Genomic DNA, 15,041 nt, shown 5'->3' on the forward strand with positions numbered 1-15,041 from the left:
AGTCATCCTGTTTGGGAGGGAACTGAAAGAAGCTTCCCGTTGGCTTCCATAGGATTTGAGTGCTAAAATTATGTACTGCAAGACTTTACCACCTTGCTGTGCAAACTCTACCTAGCCCTTAATCACCACGTGCCTCAGCACCCAGATCGTCCCAATCAGCTTAGCAGCAATGCTCGCCCATGATGGGGATTACGAGCAGGAAGCTTCCTGGCTGCAAATCTTCACGGGACAAAACCATACTGCCTCGGCCATTCACAGCAGTGCACTGTAAACAGGCCAGCTCCTGCCCTCACACGAGGTCCAGTGCGGTGACATCATTCTTCAACCAACCTTTAGAAATGTCCGAATGTGAAATGCTAGAGGATGGCGTCAAATATGGGGAAGAGGATAAGCAGAGACAGGAAGAAAGCGAGCTCCACAAAGCGAAACCACTGCCAATTCTGAGACAAGCATTAAGTGAAAGGAAGTGGGTGCCCCTTTCTCCCGTGGGCCTCACCAACACCAGCAGACGTCTAGCGTGCTACAGAACACCTGCCACGTCATTACCTTTACTCATACAGTCTACCAAAGGAAATGCAGTAGCAGTTTATCTAACAATCACATTCATATGCAAGGGCACTGCCAACTGCTTACGGAAATTTATGAAAAAAAAACTGTTTTTATTTCAAAGGTTGGGGAGGGCAGCAAAACAAACCATAAAATGAACTTTTCAAGCATCCTTATATATATGCCCTAAGGGACCAAACAAATGCAGCTCCTTAATTTTCTCAGTGAAGGGAAGAATGGATTCATTACAAATAAAAGAGCACCAAGGGAGTACAAGCCACTGGTCCAGGGTGGGGAACAGCCAGGTCAAAGGTAGAGAGCCGCTGAGGCCATTCAGTTCTGGTCCCCACCAAGGCGACCCAAGGTGGGACGCAAACTACAATGAAGCATTAGCACGCTGATAGGCTGATAATGTTGTATGGCTGCAAATGCTACACATCATTCAGTAATCAAAAATACTGCTTCTCTGGATCCTACCACCACATCCTAAGACCCTTGTTTCTCACATTAGACAAACAAAGAAAATGGGTTGGGAGAATAATAATGAGTCCTAGGTTACTAACAATGCTGTTTCTAATTTGGCCATTGGTTATAAATAATGAGAGGGCAAAAACCTCATTTACCATGTACTTTCATGGTATATATACTGTATTTCAATAAGATGATTTAAAATGAAATAGATTTCATTTACAAGAGTATAAAATATTTAGAAATAAGTCTATATTTGGGAAACAGAAATAGTTCAAGTAAAAGAAAATTTGTGTAATTGAATACTTCTAGATGAGGAAGTTAAATAAATATCCAGATGGCCCTTGGCAGCGAAAAGGTTTTCATGTCCTGCCCGCGCCCGCCAGCATAGGACCAAAGGGATCTAACGCAGCACCCCTGTGGTGCCCCCAGTCTCACATGCCCACCATGGGCACACTGCTCTTCTCCCATTACTTCTTGCTGGACACACAAGGCAGAAGCGGGCAACCCTGCACAGCCCACAATCCCACACAGCAGTTGGCAGCGCTGCCAGGCCTCTGTGGAGACTGCTGTGGGCCCTGCCTCCCCTCCGGCTTCCTGCAGTGCCAACCATAACATTGATGGGGCTATTCTGAGACTTCGCACTGCCCAGGAAGCCAAGAAAAACAAAAGCAGTTTTGGTGAGGAAGCAAAGGTAAAACCAGACTTTTCGCCATGCTCCTGTACAAAGGGCCTGCCCTGGAATCGGACCCTGCGAGCTAGGAGACAGCCTGGCAGGTAAAGTCACACGGATTCCTTCTAGCAGGTGGCACACCGTGAGAAGAACAAGATGGGAAAAACAGAGGAGTGTCAGAGGCAGTAGGAAAGGAGTCGGCCTACAGTCTCGGGTGAATTCTTGTTCATATTTCCCCGAGTTTCAAGGAGCTCCCTTACCTGCGAGGCGTGGGACCCGGCAGGCTCCAGCTTTCAGGTACCTTCAGGTTTGGGATTATTTGCATATACATAATGAGGCATCTTAGAGCAGGTCCTTAGGACTCAACAGAAAACCCCATGTGCTTCATAAAAAGCTTACACACACTGCATGAAGGTAATTTCACACAACATTTTTAATCATTTTGTGCGCGGTGCTGCGTGTTGTAGAACACTGTATTCCTGGATGAGGCATGTTCACCTGTAATGTGTTTGGCACTGTGTTTTTACACAGAACACTGCAGAGAAACTTGATAGCAGCGCGTATCACTGAAAGCACACGACGCCCGCGTGACACGGGCCTGCATGAGGGACTGGAGAAGCTCGCCTGTGTGTTCAGGACAGGCGGCCTCGGCAGCAGGCACAGGCTTGAGGACTGCGATTTCTCTTTGCACTTTACTCCCTTGTTTTCTTCCACACTGAAAGCCTTACATTCTTATTTCCACATTCTTTTGTAATTTTTCAATGAGAACTTTAGACAGCTTAACTTTAGACAGCTTTAAGGCGGTTTTCTACTCCTCTGTTCAAAAGGAGCAGAATGAAAGAACTCTGGGATGGGGATTGCGGTCTCTCCAGTAGGAACCTGGAAACTACACTGCCCACGGACATGACCTCGGGACTCATTCTCTCCCGTGTTGGGATGGGATCCCAGGCTGTGGCTGGTCCTGTATGGCAGTCTAACGTGCCCTGTGTTTCCCAGTATAGCTTCCATCAGGATGGGCAGAGCCCAAGCCCACGCGTGTGTGAAGACAGGGAGAGAGGCTTGCAGGCGGACAGCATGTACAAAATGGGGTGCTTGAGAGAGGACATAGCAAGAGAGATGGAGTTGGGGTGCGTGGGTGCCTTCAGAAGCCTGCCTGGGAACTGGTGATTCAGGGCTCAACAGGGCACATTCAGGCAGGTGCATAAAAGGACATAAGTGTGCAGCAGGTGGCAAGAAACAAATGGATGAACCTGGAATTTACTCCTTGCAGGGAGGGCCAGCACCCTCCTAGCACTTCACTCAAGTCTTTACAGAGCCTGAGCTCTGGAAGCCACCCCTTCCTGGAAGTTAGGACACTCTAAGCCTCTAACCTTTGGTCTTCCCCTTGGCCAGTCCATCCCACACCCAGGCTAACCTCCAGTGTGTCAAAGGGGATCTCCTAGACAAGCACGGGACACTCAGGAAATCAACAGGGGTTTCAGGAGGCCTGCGACAGAAACCAGTGGTACAGAGCCAATATATGCTTGTGCTGTATCACCCAGTCTGAGGACACACCTGCAATTTAATCCCAAAAGACAGCTGTCACCCAATATATATATTAAAAAAAAAGTCCCTAAAATTGAGTAGAAAGGGCCGAGCTCAATAGCATAGGGGCTAAAGTCTTCGCCTTGAACGTGTCAGGATCCTGTTTGGGCACCCTTTCTTAACTTGGCAGTCCCGCTTCCCATCCAGCTCCCTGCCTGTGGCCTTGGAAAGCAGTTAAGGATGGTCCAAAGCCTTGGGACCCTGTAACCATATGGGAGACCTGGAAGAGCTCCTGGCTCCTGGCTTCAGATCGGCGCAGCTCCGGCCATCGCAGCCACTTGGGGAGTGAACCACTGGACAGAAGATCTTCCTGTGTGTCTCCTTCTCTCTGTACATCTACCTTTCCAAATAAATAAATAAATAAATCTTTAAAAAAATGAGTAGAAAAGGTGAAAACCCCACATAAAAATGAACAGACTGCACCAGAAAGATAAACGAATAGGCCTTCCACATTTGAAAAGATGCCCTGTCTCCTGAAAGTGCCCAATCCCATCTGCTGTCCTAGTTACATAACTACTCATAATCCAGGAGCAAACGAACATGACAGGGAGACACCATTTTCCATGTGTAAAACACAAGCATGTGTCAGTGAGGTGCTGGGGAGCGGCGGGGGGAGAGGAGACAGCAGCTCTCGGGCTCTGTCCCTGGCTGCCAGCACAACACCTGCACATCACCTGTGCATCACCTGTCCCTGAAGGCCAGCAGCCTGCACATCACCGGGCCACCAGTCCCTGGCTGCCGGCAGCCTGCACATCACCTGTGCATCACCTGTCCCTGGCTGCCGGCAGCCTGCACATCACCACGACGGGATTTCTGACAGCAAGATAAGGTTGGACAAACACCGACGCCTTTCCTCAGGGTGCTGCAGCACACACCCACAGCAGTGCCACACGACCACAGAGATGGGAGCATGATAAACCCATGTGCAACTCTCCCAGAAATACTGAGGGGGGAATTCAGACACAGCGTGTGCACTATGCGCTCCTTGGGGAGGATTCGGTGTGTGCACAGAAACACAGACTCAGGCAGACGGGCTCGGGATCAGACACCGAGTGGGACAGCAGAATGGGGGGCGGGGGGATGCCAGAGACTGCAGGAGACACCCAAGCGTAACTTCGGGGGGGAGTTCTGACTTTTGAGGTAATTTAGTCTTAAACAAACAGACCTTGAAACACGAACCTGGCTTTCAGAGGGAAAATTATTTCAAGCGACTTCAACCAAACACTCTGTACACCCCGATGTAATACAGTCTGAGGAAAAACCACCAAGAGATCCTGCATTTTCTGCAGCTGGCTGTTGGCAGGGTAACCAAGAAGACGGTTCAGAAACTACGGTTCTTATGAGAGGAAGGGACAAGCATGTACAACACGGACGCTGATGACGAGGTTCTCCTGACGGTGCAAGGAATGGGGCTCCATGGGACAGCGGGCTGGGGCACAACTGCCCCGTCAAGATGGAGAGCCAGGCAGGAAGAGGGACCTGCAGGAACTCACAGCCAGCAAGGACACGTGAGAAGCCCCCCTCCCAATAAACTCACATGCCACTCACAATGGACACATCCAGCACTCAGAGGCTTCAGTTCTAAAGAAATCTCTGTTAAAAGTTAGTAACCAGGGCTCCCTGAGGAAACAGGTAAAGTCAGATTTGGAGCAGAAAAAGAAAACACCTCGAGATCAGAGAATCGCTTGAAGACTGAAATAGTTCATGAGGCCACAGTGACTTCAAAAGACCAAACAAACCAACCCAAACAAATCAAATTGTAGTTAGACGATTGGTGCCTCCCAACTAAGTCCTCACCCCGATTCCCATGAATGTGACCTGACATGGGCAAAGGGTCCTTACAGATGTGAGTGAAACTTTGAGACAAAAGATCATCCTGGATCATCCAGCTCTACTTTAAGTCCAGTGATAAAAGTCCTGACAAGAAATGCTCGGTGACAGGCAGCGGCTAAGGGCTGGGGACGATGCCCACGCCCCACGCCCCAGCACCCCAGGTTCCCCTCTTGGCTGCAGCCCCAGGGAGGCACTGGTGACTAGCTCCTTTCCACCACACGGGACACGTGCACTGAATGCCCAGGCTGGGATGCAGTTCCAGCCCTGTCCCGGCTCCCGCAGAGACTTGAACTGAATCAGCAGATGGGGGCTCTCCCTTTGTCTTTTTCTCTACCCCTCAAATAAATAACTAAATACAATATTTTTTAACAAAAGAAATAGGAGAAATCTGGTGGATGGAAGGTGAAGCCTGGTGAGGGTGAAAGAGGTTGGAGCGAGGCAGACAGTCCAAGACGGCTGACCGCCACAAAGGATTCAGAGGCAACTGGGCTCTCCAGTCCAGTCTGGCCTGCAGAGCTTAGAGAAGAAACTCCTCCTGTTCCACAGCCCCCAAGTTTGGGGGTAGCAGCATATCAAAGCAACGATAGCAAAGTAATACAAAGACTGAGAAGAAAAAGGGAGGGAAAGTTCTCAGAAGAAGCTGTTTAGAAACAAAAGAGAAAGCTACCCTTTGCAATCACCAGTATAAAAACTGATCTAAGAAGGATGGTCAGTGGATGCTAAATGGCCTGGAAGCAGGACACTTACACGGTCATTAAGAGCCAGGCAACAGACTACACAGGGAAGACGCACCTTATGAAATGAAGCCACTGGAGGCCACCCTCTCCAGGGTGTCACACTTGGCACCGTCAACAGTGGTACCACTTGACATTTAAACACATCCTGATGTAATGACAACTTATAGACACTATACATATATACATAAAATGAAGCCACTGGAGGTCACCCTCTCCAGGGTGTCACACTTGGCACTGTCAACAGTGGTACCACTTGACATTTAAACACATCCTGATGTAATGACAACTTATAGACATTATACATATATATGTAAAATGAAGCCACTGGAGGTCACCCTCTCCAGGGTGTCACACTTGGCACTGTCAACAGTGGTATCACTTGCCGTTACACACGCCGTGACATAATGACTAATTAGACATTCTATAGTTTAGGGGCCAGCACTGCAGTATGGCAGAAGGCAGTTTTTATAAGGCTAGCATTTAAATTCGAGTATCTGTTCAGGTCCTAGCTACCCCATTTCTGATCCAGTTTCCTGTTTAAGCACCTGGGAAGGCAGGAGAAAGTGGCCTAAGCAATTCTGTCACTACTACCGAGTAGACTGCCACCGAGTTCCAGGCTCGTGGCGTTGGTCCTGCCCCGCCCTGCCTGCTGTGGTTAACCCGGGCGTGAAGCCACTGATGAAAGGTGATCTTTTTTTCTCTGTCTCTCCAATTCTTTTCTCTTCTCTGCCCTGCTCTTCTGTCTCTCCAGCTGATGGAGGGTTCTCTCTTTTTCCATCTCTTTCTTTCTATTGGTCTTTCAAAAAAATAAATAAAGCTAAAGTTTACCTGAATGCAATTTTAAGAAAACAATCACACAAATCTAGAATGCTGGAAGTTTTAGAACTGCTCTGAGCTTTTAGTCTTTCTCTCTTTTTTTTTCTTTCTTTCTTTCAATCTCTTTAAGAAATAAGCGAAGGCTGATGCATGGGCAATGGCTCAACTGGCTAATCCTCTACCTGCAAGCTCCAGCATTCCTATGGAAGCCGGTTCGTGTCCTGGCTGCTCCATTTCCCATCCAGCTCCCTGCCTCCGCCCTTGGGACCCTGTACCCACACAGCAAATGGGAAGAGGCTCCTGGCTTCAGATAGGTTCGGTTCTAGCTAGTGTGGCCATTTAGGGAGTGAACCAATCAGTGATGGAAGATCCTTCTCTGTCTCTCCTTCTCTTTGCAAACATACCTTTCTAATTAAAAAAACAAACAAACATGTAAAATGTAAATCTAAAAAAAAAAGGCAAAGCAAAAATAAACTAAAAAATCTGGCTATTATAGCTCAAGAGATTTATAGACAAAATAACCAAATGCATATTATACATCCTGACTGAATCCTAGATTGAACAAAATAAAACAAAAGCCCTCAAAAAGACATGAAAGGTACAAGGGGGAGAACTTTAACTGTGGACTGTACCTTAGATAATACTATTCATGTTCATTGTTAGGGTGTAATATGGTAAGGAGATTACACAGGAGAAAGCCTGCATTTTTAAAGGATCCGTGTAAAAGTATTTAAGGGTAAAGTGGCAATTACGCCTGAAATTTTTAAATAGCTCAAACAAAAAGTGAATATAAAATTTATATTAAAAGAGTGAGACAAAGAATAAAGAAGAAACGGGACTAGTTTATGCAGGCAAAGTATTTGGGTGTTGCTGAACTATTCTCTGAACAGACATGGCAGAAAATAGGTACGAAAATTAAAAAATGTTCAAGTTTAAAAACTGTTTCCGGGTTATGCGTCCAGTCCCTGCTGTCCTCAGAGGGTTCCTGAGTGGGTCTCAGGGCTCGCTGGGCTGCAGGGGGCTGGGGGAGTCCAGGAAGCAGGGCTGGAGCAGCCCAGCCCCATACATCTGGAAAAGGCCCCGACAGGGGTCTCTCTGCAGCACCTTGCTGCCTGCGGTCTGCTGGCGCCACGGTGATGTCTAACCCGCTGTGCAGGCTCCACGGCACCAGACCAGGAAATGCTCCCTGAGTGAATTTTTGAGGGCAGCCAAACTGCCTCAAAATCAACGTGGCTGTTGGTGAAGGTCAAAACTGTACTTGACTGAAAGTCCCGTTTCAGAAGTTTGCAGTATCACCATAAAAGCACAGTTGGAGCACAGAGACAGTTTATTTAGACGGTGTTCAGGTTTTATGTCTCCTCAGTGGAGTAAGGGCAACAGGAAAGGACGATGCCCCAACTCCAATGTCACTGCATCAAAACCCAGGATACAGCAAGAAGCACAAGGATGCTGCCACACACTGTGAGTGCAGAGTGCAAGAGCTGAGGCGAAGACAGACCCAGAAACCCTGTCTAAGTGTCACAGAATTTTTTGTTCCTTCTTGATTTTTCTTTATTTTGTTCCTGCTTAAAGAATAAATCTATATAGACGGGGTAAAGGGGTGAAAGAATCAGCAACAACATTGCTAGAGCGGCCGGTGCTGTGGACAGACAGGCTAAGCCTCCACCCTGCAGTGCTGACCGCCCACACAGCCACCAGCCGTGTCCTGCCTGCCCTACCAGCGATCCAGCCGATGGCCTGGGGAAGCAGTGAAGAAAAGTTCAAGTCCTGGCACCCCTCAGCCACATGGGGGATCCAGAAGAAGCTCCTAGCTTTAGATAGGCTCAGCTTCAGCTACTACGGCCACCTGGGGAGTAAACCCGCAGACCGAAGACTGACCTCTCTTCTCTTTGTATATCTAATGTTCAAATAAAAACAAGTAAATCTTCAAAAAAAATTGCTGAAAGGTGGAAAAAGAGATGAGACAAGGGGAGAAGAACAGAGAAAAAGAGTCATGCAAAACAGGCTATAGGAACAGCTAGTTGGGACAGCTGGACCTCGCATTGGGGTGGGGTAAATTAAACCTCCATTTACAGCATGGCACAGCCTAGTGTCAGCTCAAGTCCCAGCTATTCTTGCGAGCTAGCACTCCTATTAATGTGTCCAGGAAGGCAGCAGATGATGGCTTAAGGACTCGGACCCATCAGATGTAGACTCTGAGGTCGGCTGTGTCAGCCAATGGACACTGGAAGTGCTCCCTCATCTTTGGATTGGTAAATGTGACAGCATTGCAGAACTACTGAAAGAACCTGGGAAGAACCCTCGAGCATGCTCCACATCAGGACCCAGGGTTAACACTGGGTGGCTGCTTCCCATCCTTGGGTACTGGGATGGTTGGGAGGCTGGGTATGGCTTTTCTCCTTATCTCCCTTCTCCCCGCCAGAAACGAGAAGAAACAGAACTTTTCCCTAACCCACTTTTCCCTAACCCTCAATCCTTCTCACCCTGATCAACGCTGTAAACACTACCTAAAATTAAAACAGAAAAAAAGAACGTGGGCCCACGCCACTCTCATGGGAAATCCTGATGGAGTACTTGGTTCCAGCAGCCTATTCCAGATCTTGCAGGCATCTGAGGAGTAACCAGTAGATGGAAGACCCCCCCCAACACTGCTCTCCCCTCTGTCAAGTGAACAAATAGATCTTAACAAAAATAAATGAATAAAAAGAACTGGTGTATCTGCAACAAGTGAAGGCATAAGTCTGACTTCCAGAAATGTCTGGGCAACAGGACAGTTTCTGGCTCCACTTTCTGTTGCCACGAAGTCCAGTGAGTCCATCCGTGACCTGGACCAGCCCAGTCCAACTGCAACAATAGGGGTTGTCACTTAGCCTGCATCTCTCTCCTCACGCAGCTCCAGGACCCAGCAGGAGAAACAGAGGGGTCTATCATCTGACAGGGCCACCGTGAGCCCGCACGACAGAGCCAATAAGGCAGCAAGGCGAGAGAGAAGCTTCCAGCAAGGAACAGCAAGGCCAAGCTCAAGGGACACTAGCCATCAGCTCTCCAGTGCCCCACTCATTAACACTCCCACGTAATCAACTGGAAGTTAGCCTCAAACTGTAAAGGAGAGGCAACTGGAGGAGGAAAAAACTGAATACACAAAACCATCATTAAAGAACATAACCACGGCAGCATGATGGGCCAACTGGCCAATCTTCAGCCAGCAAGAGCCAGCATCCCATGTGGGTGCCACTGCATGTCCCAGCTGTTCTACTTGGGATCCAGCTCCCTGTTTGTGGCCTGAAAAAAACACAGGAGGATGGCCTGAAGCCTGGGGACCCTGCACCCACATGAGACCTGGAAGAGGCTCCTGTCTTTAGATTAGCTACGCTCTGGCCATTGAGACCACGTGGGAGATCCTGGTGGAGTGAAATAGCACATGGAAGACCCTCTGTTCCCCCTTTATCAGGAAGGTAAACCCACCTTCCCGATAAAAATAAATCAATCTTTAAAGAGAGAGAGGACCCAATCCAGGCTGGCATTTGGCTTCATGGTTAGCACTGCTGCACGTCATTTCAGAAGACCTGAGTTCAAGTCCCTATCCCAGCAGCTGAATCCATGAGTCCGTGAGAGACTTGGACTGGGTCACCGTCAGCATTTGGAGAATGAAGCAGTCAGTGGGACAAGCATGAAATAGAAGCCATATTCTAGGTTTTTAATAATTCAGAATAGAACTCTTAGAAATGAAAAATGATGGGAAAAAACACATAAAATCATGAGCAGAGTATAAATACAAAGAAGACTCTGAAAAGTAAGGCTACACTTTAAAATACTGAGAGATCAGAAAAATAATGAAATAAAGTACTTATCCAAGCAATACTACAAAATGACCAAGAACAACTGGAAATTGTCAGAAATGAACAGTAACAGATCCTGGATGTCTGGGGCTCCAGGACCCCCAGCAACTGGAAAAAGCAGGCCAAGGCCTTGTACCAAGGCTTTGTGAGCCCTGGAGCTGTACCAGCCAGGCGGTCCCACTCAGCCGCAACAGCCAGCAAAACGGAAACCCACTTACGCTTCACAAACTGATTCTCCAAGTTTATTCCAAGTGCTTTGGGTAAGTGGGAGGCAGGGCTGGGACATTAGCACCATCATCTTGAAGGCTGCAAGTTATTAATCCAGAAGGGAAGAAAACTAGAGCAGCAACTTAACATTCACTGCTGAATATAAGGTTCAGATGCAGAGGACAGTATTTACACTGATTCCCATGCATGCCACAGTGCAGGGCTGCACACAGCCACCAGGCAAGGGGTGAGGAGGGCCATCACAGCCATGCCAGGAGCGTCACACTGGGACTACCAGGCAGGCCACAGTGCAGGGCTGCACCTACCCAACAGGCAAAGGACGAGGAGGGCCATTGCAGCCATGCCAGGAGCGTCACAGTGGGACTAGAGAGGGAACAATGACTGCTGCGGGCATAGAGGAGACCCAACAACTTTCCAGCAAGAAAAGGACTGGCTTGAAAGTCCTCAGCAACATGAGAAGCCGGAAGGGTTGGAACAACACTTAAAACTTTGAAGGAATCCTTTCTCTAGAATCGATCTAGCAAATGTGACAGAAAAATCACATACAACGCTTCTCCAGTCTGACCTAAACCTGGGAGTGAAGTGCGACAACCACACCGTCAGGACGCAGGAGCGCTTGTGGCTAGCAGCTCCGGGTGACAGGCAGAGCTGGGGGTCACTCTTGGGCACGCAGAGCAGGGGGAAGGCTCAGCTCCAGGAGACAGGCAGGGCCAAAGCTAGTGTCCACTCCTGGGCACACAGAGCTGGGGGGAGCTCTGGGGTCCTTGCAGCAGGTGCACGTGAGTAACAACTTGTCACTCAGGAACATCTCAGGGCAAGGCATGGACAACTGGCCAAGCATATGGAGTTGGATGAGCTACAGTCACAGACAGCAAAGCAAACAAAACAAACAATAACAATGCACAACAGGGTTCACCGTGAACAGCGTTTACACAGTCACGCACATAAATACTAAGTGTTGATCTTCTCAAAATCACACATCTTCGAGAGAGGAAGAGAATAAACAAGCCTGCTCCAAAGAACAGAGTCACTGTGTACATAACAGCTCCGAATGAAAAGTCAGGAAGCTGTGATTCAGCGGAACAGAGATAAATATCAAAATAACGAGCCAGAAGTGAGGCACTTCTTCTGGGGGAGGGGAGTGGTGTGGCAGGGCTTGTGATGCCCTAGCAAACCCTGCAGGGGTTTTTGTAAATGCCACAAACACGATCACATTTTTAAACTAAATGCATACTAAATAATAATAATCATAATAAACATATGTATATTTAAAAAAAAAAAAACCACACAGGTTGGAGTGAGCAGTGGCTGGCTGGTGACACTGCTCTGACTGCTACGAGGGCTGAAGCACATACACACACAACCCTGTGCTGAAGGACCGGGAACCTCACGGCTGCCAAAAGCATACGCACGGGAGAGAATTCGAGGATAGTGCCCAAGAGTCTTAGCATAACCAGAAGGCAGATGCTGGGCCACAGTGGGGGACAAAGACTTCGGGAAAGTTCTAAGCAGTGGAATGAGAAAGATTCAGTGATATGGGGTCCCATGCTTTGAGCCCTAAGCGGAAACAGCCGGTCCCTAAGTGCATGGCTTTGGTCCTGGCACACATTCACACCACTTGCAACGGATCCAATCCCACCCACCTCCCCTTCTGGGAGATCACAGCCAGAACATCACAGGAGAACTTACTAGAAACCCACACTCTCGGGCCACACTGTAGACCCACTCAATCACCTTCAGGGACTTCCCAGACACCCTGTTAAATCTGAGACCCTCCCTGCTAGACTGAGGGTCCAGCCTGGAGCCAACAAACTTCAACAACAGGGGACCCTGAGGACTCTGTAAGTTCTGTGAATGAACAGCTAGTGAGAAACTGGCCCTGTGATTCCCTGGTCACTAATTCTACGGAAGTCTCCACCCCCAATTCAACAGTGAACCCGCTGTTTCTGAACCTGGATCCTAGCTCCAGCTCGTAAGCCCCGCTGAGCTTCAATCTTGGCTTTCCATCCAAGTCACCATCCAGGGACTTCCTAGCTGCTCTCGGCCTTCACTTGCACATCTCCAAATCGGAAATAAGCCATTCCCAGGATCAAGATAATCCACTAACCATGCCTCTGCGCACCCGATTTCAACACACCACAAACTATGGTATTATCACGGCCATTCTTAGAATCATTCAACTTTGGGTGATCTTTCAGCTTTCTCTTTCACGTCTAATGGTACTCCTGCTGAGCGCTTTCTCCTTGTAAATCTGCTCACATCTCACGCCCATCCCAGGCTTGAAACCTCCCCCGGCAAACAGCAGGAGCAAGCAGCAGCAGCAGCCGGCTCCACCTCCCTGGACAGAAGGGCTGCAGCACGCACAGGATGCCTGTCCTTACACTGGTCTAACTAGAGCTCAGCTGAAGTCCCCCTCCCAGTCCTTAGACACACACACACACACACACACACACACACACACACACACACTTACTTCTGCAATTATATGAAGTATCCACCCCCTAACCCCCCACGCTCACCCCAATCAGCCGCTGTGCAGGTTGGACTGGGAGACAGTTCTAGCCCGATTTCAGAAAAGTAACTAATAGCGGCGATTCAAATATATGCCTCTAGAAGAAATACTCTTAAAAAAAAAAAAAAAAAGACAGGTTTCTGCATCCCTTAAGAAGCAGAGGGTCCGGCACGTGCCTGCAAAGTGGCCCAGTGCCCCGTCTGCGCGCGCCCCGCCCGGGCTCCGGGGACACCTGAAGTGCAAGCTGGGCAGCCCCGAGGGTGCCAGGCTGAGCAATTCTCCTGCGGAGCAAGCCAGCGGCAGTCGAAGCGGGGACTCCGCCAACGGTATTTTGATCCAGCCGAGCGGCGCGCGGCCGCGGGTGTTCCGAGGGGTGTCCACGGCGCGGCCACCCTCCGGAACGGCCGGCTGCCGGGGCGACGTGGACAGCGGTCGGCCGGGGACGCCGGTGGGCAGCGCGCCCGGGCCCTGCGACCCAGCCGGCCGGGAGAGGACGCCGGGGGTCAGCGCGCCCGGGGGCCAAGGCCGGCCAGCGCGCCAGGCGGGCGGACGGGGCCGACGGACGGGCTCCCCGCGCGCGCGCGCACCCCGGGGGCGGCGGGACCTCCCCTCCTCTCCCCGCCCGGGAATGAATGGGACCGCGCGGGGCCCGCCACACTCACAGGCGACGTAGGCGAGCAGGGCGACGGCCAGCAGCAGCTTCATCCTCCTGCGGTTGACGGCTGACACGAGGCGCAGCAGCGCCTTGCTCACCATGCCCGGGAGCCGCGCCGGTCCGCGGCCCTGCTGCACAATGCGCCGCGGCCGCCGGCGCAGCCCCGCCCCCTGAGCGCCCGGCTTCCTGCCGGCGGCCGCGCTGCGCAGGCGCGGACACGCCCCCGGGGCCGCCCCGCCGCCGCCCCGCCCGCGGGGGCCCCGCCCACCGGCCGCGCAGGCGCAGCGGGGAGGGGCGGGCCGGCGCGGCGCAGGCGCGGTTGGGCGTGTTTGTCCCGCCGCGGGGTGCTGCCTGGCCCGGCCCTGAATGTGGGGGGCGCCGGGTGTTGCCGTAAAAGGAAACACTTATTTATGCTGTATTTGGCCGCGTCTTTGAAATTCTTTGAACGCCCCAGTTGACTGCTGCTCTGTTTGCTTGGCTTCTGGCGCTCTTTCAGCGGCCGCGAAGACGGCAAACCCCCGGAGCTCGGCCTTCCCTGCCCTCTTTCCAAATGGAGGGGGTTTTTGTATTTCTTTCTTTCTTTATTTTTTAAGATAGAAAAGGAACGCTGGGTATATAAATGTAAAGTAAGCCAGAAGTGGACGAGCTCTTTGTGCCTGGGACGCCTCCCCTTGGGCGTCCCGTTTCCATCCATTTGAACGCAGCTCAGCGGCCAGTTTATTTCTATGTTAACGTATCTGGGATGTGCAGTGATGCAGAGGGCAGGACCTCTGCAGAGGGACAGACAGGTCCACCTGCACAGGCCCCTGAGAGGCCGGGCGATGGGAGAAGAAATGCACAGGACTTCTGCCCAACTCAGCAATCCAATACCGTTCTTTATTGGAAAGCTCCAAGAAAAAGAAAAAAAAAAAACTACGGATAAGCAGCGATACATCGAAGTATGTTACACCCTTCAAATGTGGTGACTCTGGGGTTCTGGCACTTCTCCCGCGGTTGCTCCAAGGGCAGAGCCACCCTGCTGGCCATGCTAGCCAGCCTCAGAAGGGCCCTCCTTCCCCGCAGAAGCCCAGGGTGAGTGGTACACCTGCCGTGGAGTTCTTGGGTTCCCATGAGGGCCATTCCCCCCTGGAGTGGAGCAGCTCAGAACAGA

General features: G+C 50.5%; 1 protein-coding gene across 6 annotated transcripts in view; it reads right to left on the minus strand.

The window, feature by feature from the left end:
- UXS1 (UDP-glucuronate decarboxylase 1) overlaps positions 1-14,021 on the minus strand; it is a 77,917-nt gene extending 63,896 nt beyond the window's left edge. For all 6 annotated transcript variants that reach the window (XM_040993896.1, XM_040993898.1, XM_040993894.1 and 3 more), the window contains exon 1: positions 13,899-14,021. In XM_040993896.1, the coding sequence (XP_040849830.1) occupies positions 13,899-13,992 (94 nt within the window). In that variant the 5' untranslated portion in view covers positions 13,993-14,021. The remainder of the gene's footprint in view (positions 1-13,898) is intronic.
- Positions 14,022-15,041: the final 1,020 nt, after the last annotated feature.

Source organism: Ochotona curzoniae, unplaced genomic scaffold (assembly GCF_017591425.1).
Source record: "Ochotona curzoniae isolate NIBS_2020 unplaced genomic scaffold, NIBS_Ocur_1.0 contig_883, whole genome shotgun sequence".
NCBI lineage: Eukaryota > Metazoa > Chordata > Mammalia > Lagomorpha > Ochotonidae > Ochotona > Ochotona curzoniae.